The sequence below is a fragment of the Alnus glutinosa genome, chromosome 9, assembly GCF_958979055.1.
Source record: "Alnus glutinosa chromosome 9, dhAlnGlut1.1, whole genome shotgun sequence".
NCBI lineage: Eukaryota > Viridiplantae > Streptophyta > Magnoliopsida > Fagales > Betulaceae > Alnus > Alnus glutinosa.
Genome location: NC_084894.1, coordinates 20,071,968 through 20,081,866, shown reverse-complemented (window position 1 = coordinate 20,081,866; position 9,899 = coordinate 20,071,968). Strand labels below are relative to the sequence as shown.

The 9,899-nt window shown below is 35.6% G+C and overlaps 2 protein-coding genes across 3 annotated transcripts; one reads left to right on the top strand and one right to left on the bottom strand.

The window, feature by feature from the left end:
- The first annotated feature begins 603 nt into the window (after window positions 1–603).
- Window positions 604–3,534, top strand: LOC133877203 (tetraspanin-3-like). The gene is made up of 2 exons (XM_062315457.1): window positions 604–1,213; window positions 3,082–3,534. The coding sequence occupies exons 1-2, from the start codon at window positions 701–703 to the stop codon at window positions 3,421–3,423; spliced, it is 855 nt and encodes a 284-aa protein (XP_062171441.1). The 5' UTR covers window positions 604–700; the 3' UTR covers window positions 3,424–3,534.
- Window positions 3,535–4,687: 1,153 nt separating this feature from the next.
- Window positions 4,688–7,820, bottom strand: LOC133877202 (tRNA-splicing endonuclease subunit Sen2-1-like). 2 transcript variants are annotated; one of them, XM_062315456.1, is made up of 3 exons: window positions 7,620–7,820; window positions 5,063–5,812; window positions 4,688–4,943 (listed from the first exon to the last, which is right to left on the bottom strand). In XM_062315456.1, exons 2-3 carry the CDS (start codon window positions 5,788–5,790, stop codon window positions 4,769–4,771), a joined length of 903 nt encoding a protein of 300 aa, XP_062171440.1. In that variant the 5' UTR covers window positions 5,791–5,812; window positions 7,620–7,820; the 3' UTR covers window positions 4,688–4,768. The 2 variants fall into 2 exon arrangements, with proteins under 2 accessions (XP_062171440.1, XP_062171439.1); XM_062315455.1 differs by having other exon boundaries at window positions 5,063–5,796.
- Between the last annotated feature and the right edge of the window lie 2,079 nt (window positions 7,821–9,899).

Genomic DNA, 9,899 nt, shown 5'->3' with positions numbered 1-9,899 from the left:
TGGTTGGACCACCTCCAAGTGGTCGATTGGGTGGCTGATCACCTCTCTTATTAGGTTTTGATGTTAAATCAAACGATCAAATGATAAAGTAATTCATATACTTATGTAAACTTTATAAAATTATAAAATTACTTTTAAATTATATTTATTTTGAAATTTTTTTACCTATTCATTAGGATTTAAAAGAAAATTTTAACGGATCGGAGAGATTAAATTTTTTTTTTAAAGTTTGATTTATTAAATTGAAAGTTTTTAAACTTTAAAAATTAGGAAGGATTTTTTTATTATTATTATTTTCTTAAATCACAAAAGAATTGAAGATTGATAAATAATTGTAGCAAAAATAAAGAGAAATAAAATTAGAAAGAGAATACATAAGTTATAATGCTGCCTAAAAATAACTAATAAAAAATCGAAACATGCATTTTAGATAAGAAAAGACAAACGGCGGGACAGGTAAGGTGCATAGCATCTGTCAGACTGTCAATCTGAAATGGTTTAATGCTTTACCGACAGGTGTCCACCATTCACAGCGAGTACACTTTTTCTTTTTTTTACTCTACGTACGCAACCGTCTATATAATGACCACCTACATCTCAAACATTTAATATCATTGCTGCTGTTAACTTTGTTTCAGTACATCAGAAAGAGAACTACGAGAAAGAGATCAAACAGGTGATCAGAGAGAGAGTAAAAAAGATGAGAAATAGTAACCACTTGATTGGAGTACTAAACTTCTTGACCTTCCTCCTCTCAATACCAATCCTAGGCGGCGGCATATGGCTGAGCACCAGGGCCAACAACACCGACTGCCTCAAGTTCCTCCAGTGGCCCTTGATAATAATCGGGGTCGCCATCATGGTCGTCTCCCTAGCGGGATTCGCCGGCGCGTGTTACCGCAACACTTTTCTGATGTGGGTTTACCTCTTCGTCATGTTCTTCGTCATCGCCGCGCTTATAGGGTTCGTAATCTTTGCCTATGCGGTCACCGGCAAAGGGTCTGGACGGCAGGTGCCCAACCGGGTGTACTCGGACTATTATCTGCAGGACTACACCGGCTGGCTGGAGAAGCGCGTATCAGATGATAGCTACTGGGTCAAGATCAGCTCTTGTATAAGGGACTCCAAGGCTTGCAGCAAGATGGGGAGGACTGTCGGGGGTCTGCCGGAACCTGCTGACACGTTTTATCTCAGAAAGCTCAACCCTATTGAGGTATGCAAACACTTTTCCTTTCTTATTTTCTTTAATTCTTTTGGACCAATATACGACTATTTTCACGTCACTCGATCGATAAGATTTTGCAAAAAGAGAAAAATAAATAAAAGGCCGACAGTCTACTTAAGGTTTTTTTTTGAAGTTTTTCTGTTCTGAGCAGCTTTTAAGGTTGAGGTCGAAGGAAAAGGGCGTTTTCTTTTTAGATGAATCGAATATTTGAACAAAAACACAATGGGTAAAAGTTGAAGGAAAAAGATAACTTTTATGAGAATCGAGAGGTAGATCTGGTTTAAGCTATGGATCTTCTTTAGGAGAAGCAAAGCACGTGGGGGTTTGACCCCCCACCCAACCCCATATGATTTCTCAAAACGATGGAATCTCACCATCTACGTACAGCACCATTATTGAATGTGTTGCAACTTGCAACTACATGATTTTCAATAACCATTTTTGTTTTCTCTTCTTTTTTCCTGCGATCCAAACAACTTTAAGCATATATTAATGGAGTTTTTTTTTTTTTTTTTTTTTTTTTTGGGGGGGGGGGGGGGGGTAGAAGTTATAAAATAGATATTTGACACACTGTGTAGCTCAAATTCAATGAGAAATATCTGAACCCAATTATAATCATGTCTCGTCTCAGCAACGGGCAACTACAAGACAACAAAAGAAAGCCAAAACACCTGTCGTTGGCCTATTTGGCTTCTGTCTTGTATTTGTTTTTCAAGATAAGCGACATGTTTATCAGGAAGCGAGATATTACCCAGCGGTTGTCGTTTTCTTTTCCTCTCTTTAATGTTTAGCGAAAAGGCAAGAGAAAAAAATATTCTTCTCTTTACCGCCCCAATTATGTTCTCATGCTTTTATCCAAATGGTTTTACTTTTAGGTGGAATATCCTTTTCCACTTTTCCACTTTTGTTTGGTTGCTTGTTTAAGGGCCCATAAAAAATACTGAGATGGATTTTTTTTTTTGGAAGATTACTGAGATGGATTTTGGCAAGCATTTGACTTGTGGAGTAGTAGTAAGAAATGATTGATGTGATATAAACTATAAAATAATTCTATTTTATAGAATAGTGAAAAAATTTTGTTGTGTAGGGAGTTTTCTTATTTATTTATTTGAATAGTAATAAAAAATTATTAATGTAATATAAAAAAAAAATGTTAGAATATTTTGGATTCAACTTTTTTGAGAAAAGTGAGAAAAATAGAGTGGAGATGAGATGCTTGCCACTCTAAGGATATATTCCTCTCTATTATTTAATAGAATACTATATGACTGTCATACAACTTGATGATGTGACAGTAAAAGTCCACCATTAGATTTGAACGGGAGAGTATCCGTCCTTGTAAAAGTAAGGACAAAATTGTCTTTTCACATTTTTTTTTGGGATAATTCTGCCCTTACTTTTACCCGGGATCCAAATACGCAATATACTAAATAACATTACTCATTCCTATAATCATTTGATATATGTGGAATGGAGGACTCTTATCAGGAAACTAATTGAGTGCTCAAACCTATTCAAATCTCCCTCAAATAAAAGAGAGAAAAAAAGGTATTCAAATCTCTTTAGTAGGAAAAGAAAAGAAAAAAAGTTATCTGATTGCATGATTTACATAGGTTTCAACCCTCAATCTTTTCTTCTTCTTCTTTTTTTTTTTTTTTTGTGGAACAATTGAATGTTTAAGTTGCTTTTGGTAGGCTTCTTTAAACGTTTTCTCATTTGGAATAATGTAAAACGTGCTTACACTCTTGTTAGATGTTAACAAAAGCAATTTTCATAAATACTTTTTCAAGAAAAGATATTTGACTATTTATACACAATTATTGAAGTAACCTCTTTTTTGTTTGGTGTTTGCATAGTCTGGTTGCTGCAAGCCCCCCACAGAATGCGGCTATGTGTATGTGAATGAGACGGATTGGTCCCTTGGAGCAACCTCCAGTAGCAACCTTGACTGCAGCAAGTGGAACAATGATCAACAGCAGCTTTGCTACTCCTGCGACTCTTGCAAAGCCGGCGTGCTGGCAAGCCTGAAGAAGAGTTGGAGGAAGGTCTCGGTGATTAACATCGTCGTATTAATCATCCTGGTAATTGCTTATGTCGTTGGCTGTGCGGCGTTTAGAAACAATCGCCGGATCGATAACGATGAACCCTACGGCGAGGCAAGGATGACAAAGTCGCAACCTAGTATGATCCAGATTTAACTTTTCAAGGAAGGATGTATTTTCAGGTTTTGGTATTCATTTAAGGTCTGGCTTGTTTAGTTGAAAGTTTGGTTGTATATGGTAATGTTATGGTTTTTCTTATTTCAGTTACTCTTTTATCACTTTTAAAAGAGAAAAAAAAAAAAAAAAAAAAAAAAATGTTACTTGTATCTGGTGGAGGGATAGGATTTAATTTTGCATGCTATGGATTTTGATTTTGTAAATATCATGGGTAGCATTTACATTGCTCAAGTAGAAAACCAATTCCAGATTGGCTCTTCATGACAAAGACCAACATCAAATGGAAGGATGGGATTCTTCTTCTTCTTTGTTTTTTTTTTTTTTTTTTTTTTTTTTTTTTTTAATAATTATAATTAGTTGTAGTTTGAGAGACATGTGATCATTTTCCAACATTTTTTCCTCCATGAAAATGGGATGAACGATGAGAGTTTTCTCAATTGTGGCACTGAGAGAGAAGAATCCCATAAATCCACCAAGAGAGTAACCCATCCCCAAATATTTTGGTCCTGAAAATATTATTTGCTTGGAAAGGTCTAGGCACAGCAGGCAACTTATTATTTTGATTAAAAGGAAATAAGCTTCCCTGAAAGGAAAGGTGTCCTTTCTAGCATGGAGCTTCTTTTACTAATAAACTTTGTCCACCTAGCAAATCCTACTTCCTCAGTTTCCTAGACATAAATGAGAAAGGTGTAGCCTACATCTTGGACCTAAATTTCCATAGGAAAGAAAATTATAACTTGATGCACATTTACAATAGCTAACACTTTTCAACATAAAGATATAAGTTTTAGCCAATGTTGTCCTAAATCTCTATAATGTATATAGATTCCTTAACACCGTATTTATTTGACAAAAACTTCCATTAAATTCTTTACACTTCAGAACCAAGTACACCTTTATCACATCTCTCATAATTCAAATGTTGCAAACTTCTATTAGCCTGTATCTGGCATTTCAGCTTATGAAATCTCACTTCTACATAAAAGTACAACTGTTAATTTATAATTTTCAAAAGCATCTTATCCCTACTACACTTCCTGTTTCCAGCGTGTTAGACTGCTTAATACAGTTAAACAGACATGTAGTTCAGTTTAGTCTAGAATGTTTAGGAGGAAGGCCATCCCTTCCAATTCAAAGCTTAACTCATCTTGAAAATAAAATGAAGAATGAAACACCAGACGGGAAACAGAAAGCATTTAATGAGGATAACTAGCAGCTCAGGGGTAAGGGCAGAGCCAGGAACTTCCACTAGGGAGTAAGGATAGATACCAACTCATGGCTTTGGTGCAACCCATTTCAATAAATTTAACTCAAGAAAACCTAATTAAAACAAAACCATCAGGCAACAGCTTCCTATTAAGGAAATAGACACAAAAATTAGACTAATCCTAACTAGGCTAAGACTCTGTATGGATCCAACTAGGCCCTGCTTCAATTTTACATCATGGTTTTGAAGAAATTTTGTCTTTAAACCTGCTTTTCCAAGAGCTTCTCGTTGCCTGCATCGATATATTAGGCATAAGATTCATTCCAAATATATAGAAAGGGAGGAAGATCCATTTTTAAGAGTTGAAAATATGAAATTACTATGTCCATGTAATGTGGAAACTACACTTACTTGGTTCTCTTTTCAACTATCATATGATCTTCACGGCATTGTTCTGGATGCCATCTTGTGACTCTGCGCTCTACAACAGTGTATTTCTCCAAATATGACGGAGAAGTAGCACCATTACCGTTTTTATTGATCTTAAGAACTAAAAGCGTCTTCACAACACTTCGACTAATTCGAGTTGTGCAATGGAGATCGGACCACAACCTCAATCGGCCATTTACCTCACCTTCTCCTTCTGACAAAACAAGCACAGCATATTCAGAATGGACCAGAGACGGATGGTGACGGTACGCAACGAAGTCCACACCATAATTAGAACCCGACTTCACAACCCAATTTTTCATTCGAAGATGAGAATAAGCCTTGTAGAAATCAGGGAAAGTTGATTTTTTGGATATCATGCACTGCCATAGCTCTACATCATTCTTTGGACAATTATCATCACCTGCAATCTTGAGGCACTTCAACGAATAGCACAGGTAAAAGGCTTCTTCTAAACCCAGCTGAAACCAATCCTTATCCTTTTCAGCTGTAATAATGCGTCCACCAAAGCATGCACGATCTAGAAGATCAGTTTGTTCTGATTCAACTTCTATAAGTACACTGCAGCCAGCGAGAAGTCCGTGAGCATCTGATTGAATTAGAGAAGACTGAAGCTGCGACACTATCTTTGACATGGGCTCTGCAAGAGCTTTAGCCTTTAAGGCCTTTCCTTTCCATCTTGGCTCCATTTAATCCTGCAAAAAGATTAAACTTTATAAAAGTTTAGACTCCATGCCCTCTCAGTTATGGCTAAAACAACTAACTTACACTTAGGAACTTGCCAAATTAATAATACTAGTAATGGCAAAAAGAATGAAGCTTTTGCTCATTCAACGACCACATAACACAAGAAGGCCCTTTTACCAATATATCTATATATATGGGTGTGCATCATTAGTGCATGGGTTTGTACGTGCATACAAGGAAAAGCTTTAAGCACATTTTGGAACAAATGGGTATGCTAAAATGAAACATTTTTACAGGCTATGCTAACATATTTTAGTACAATAATGGCTTTGGTGTACTGTATTTAGTGCTCTTATACATTCCTAAGCTATAAGAACGGACTCCATAAAGCAACATTCTATAAGGGATATAATATAGGGGTATTCCAGGAAGATATAATAAAGGGGTAAATAGGAGAATTAACTAGGGAGAATTAGTTAGGATATGCTTCTAGAAGATGCTTTTGGTTAGACATTTAGAGTCTATAAAAGGGAACCAAATATGTAAAGAAAGATATGAAAATGAATATCGATGAGAATCCTTTCTTGAAGAGCCTAGGCCTCTTGAAGTGCCTTGGAAAGATTGGGCCTCTCTAAGTGCCCGTAGTTACTCTTATTATCCATTTCAATCTTCATCTTCTTCCCTAATTCCTCCATAATTTCTCTTGCTTTGCTACAATTTCCATGCCATACCAGAAAAGCACATAACACATTCCTCAGTGGCATTTGATCAAACAGTGGACATTCATAGTGCAAATCCCCACAAGTTGCAAGCACATGCTACGACAACAAATCTGAAATAGCTCTCATACTCGCAATTTCAAAGAAGAAGAAGAAGACCCCACACCCAACTCTCTAAATCTCTTTTTACTTCATTTAAATATTATTTTTTACTATTTCCTATTCTTTCTTTATTCTTATGGTAGTTGGAAGGTATATTCTTATAGTAATCCATTCCTCTGCCACCAGATTTTGCACCCGCAAACTGAATCTAACCACATAAACCCAAAGATCATAACAAGTCCAGTAAGATCTCTCTCTAAATGAAACTACTACTACTTTACCTTTGTACACTGTGTTTTACATGTTACATGATTTCTACTGGTTTGAATGTGAAATTTTCAAAAATCTATATAATATAGAACGAACATGTTAAGTCGAGCAAGAATTATTCCTCCCAAACAGAAATCAAAGATACACAACAGTCTTTAAGTACTTAAAAATTTCGAAATTTTAGGATCCGTCAAACCATTTTTCAATCATAAGACACTTCTACTAGAGAAACATTTCGTTAATTAGCTCTGGAAATTGAATTCATCTCCACATCCCCATCAACAAAAATATTGTCCTCCAAAAGTTCTACTAGTCCAAAGAACCTTTTCATATCAGGAATGATGTGATTTCTTCTCTTGATCAACCAAAACCACTAACCAATTCCGACGAAGCATAAGGCCAAGTAACGTGAACAATGTTTGGAGGGTAGGAATTAACGGCAAAGAACACACTTTTTTTTTCTTTTTCTAAAGAACACACTCAACGCCACAAAGCTTACCCACAAACCCAGAAAATTTCTCAATCAAAACTCACCCCTTCGGTTGAACACCTAACTGGTTGCGTCTCAACCGAAAATTCAAGAGGAAATTAAAAACTCCTCCATTATACTATACCGCCGAAAGTTAAAGGAACAACCAAAAACCTCCAAAATTTAACATGATAAGCTAAAGAAAAACACAAAATGAGCGCAGAGTGAGACTTGCAACCAAAAATGAACAAGCGGGAGAGAGAGGAAATACCCAACGCTAGAGAACGCGCGAGAGCGAAAGAGGGAAGCTTCTGTGGCGCGAACACTTGGATGAATAACCAACCCGAAGTAGACGGTGGCTCAGGTGGCTGCTGCGGCGCCGGCCGCGCGAGGCCCTTGTGGTAGACGGAGGAGAAGCGATGAGGTGGTGGAGGCGATGAGCGGCTCTTCAACTGAAAAAAGAGGAGAAAGTCTAAAGCAGTTTTGATGATTTTTAACCCCTTCACGCGGATCGCGGACATGGCTATTTTGAGCCGTAGATTTAATTGGACGCCTAGACGGTGTGGATTGATGCCATTGCTCTTAGGAATTACGGTAGGTCCGAATCCCGAGTTTCGCCGGTTATTCTAATGAAATTAGGATCTTTCAAATTATTTATCAAAATTTAAGAAAAATCGGGTATGTGATTGTGAGATACTACTTACGGAAATTACTTGACCTAAAATTATTTATCCGAATTTAAGAAAAATCGGATATGTGATTGTGAGATACTACTTACGGGAACTACTTGACCTAATAAAAATTAGACTGCTCAACCACTTATCTAATAAAATGAGTTCTATAAATAATCTTTCACAATCACCTATTTGCCAAATTAACTCAACAATTCCAACTGCAAGAAATTTCAATCCTAGAAGAAGCCCAACCGCTCATTGAGTACAAAAGGCCTACCCCTAATCTAGGTATCGGTTTAGTCACAAGGTTATGTTGTAAGAAATTACATATGTGTCCCTTAGACACATTTAATTCATTGTAACGGTTGGAATTTAAATAATTATCATAACGGTAATTATTTAATTTATTGTAACGGTTGGAATTTAAATAATTATCATAACGGTAATTATTTAATATAAGGATTGAATATGATTTATTCCACATTAAGTTATATGAAATCGTAACGGTTTAAAACGGTTTTTATATTAAATTTTCTGATTTATTCTCATTGATGGGAGGAGAATAATCAGCTATCTATTGATGATGAGGGTCCCTAGCCTACCTATATATAGAGCCCTGTGTATCCATCTATTGGCACACTCATAAGCATAGGCCAGAAGAACTCTCTGAATTTTGTTTTTACAGATTTTGGTGTTGTAGAAAATTTCTTCGTTCTTCATCAAGCTTGAACAAAATATGGCTGGAGGTATTTATAATTCCGCTGCTTATTTTTTTTTTTAAAGCATTTTATTTATATATTATGTTTACATGTGGTATCAGAGCCAGCCTCTATGCCAATTTGTTCAGCTTTTAGTTTTGGTAATTCTTTATTAGTTGAATTGTGCAAATTTCTGTGTATCTGTTTATTGATAATTTCACATATTGTTTTGGGAATTTTACATATGTGTGAAAATCTCTTAATAATTGCACATCGTAAAACATGAACACTGTAAAGCATGAAAGCATAGATATGAATATTTTTATTAAGAAACTTGCTACACTAACATGTGGGTATTTGGGTAGGGTTTAAAACCCATGCAGTTTTGGGTTATAAAGTGGGCTGACCCACAATGAGGTTATCTGACCCAGCCCGAAAAGCCCAAACCATTTATAGTAGCCCATCAAGAATTAAAAAAAAAATTGGGTTATTGTGGGGTTTAGAACTTGGGTTTCCAAGTGTAAAGGGCCTAAGGCCACTTACTAAACCATTAGGCCATGATATTTATTATGCTATCATGTCATAAATTTATTTTTGTTATGTTTTTATATGTTCAATATTAAAATTAATGTTTCTTTAATACTTGAACTTAGAAATATAATTAATTTTAATTATATTGTTTAAATATAATTTGTTTGATGCCTAGACCTAAGAATAATTAACAATACCATAAATGCTGGCGTGTTTACAGTAATATCCGAGAATGCAATGTCTAGAAAAGTTCTGGCTAAGGAAAGTCTTGGGATTTAAGTGTGTCCGTTGTGACCCCCCTCACTTTCCTGGGAACTCACCTGGTTGCACCTTGGAAAATTACTGTTTACCCCATTTAGGCATTGGTTTGTTATATTCTTAGAACTTTTGTGAGCATCTATATAGTTAATAGATGTTAATGAAGTAGTAATTATTATAATATTTTTGGGAGAGCCACAGCATCCCAATTTTAGAATAATAATTACATCAAGGTTATACACATGAACTTCATATAGAAAAATTAACATCGATTATGTAATTAATTCATAAATTTAATTGCTAATCCCCACAGGGAAGTTTTTATTTTTATGATTTAATTAGAATAAGATAATAAATTTAATGTTAAAAATAAAATTTCTCCTAGACCCA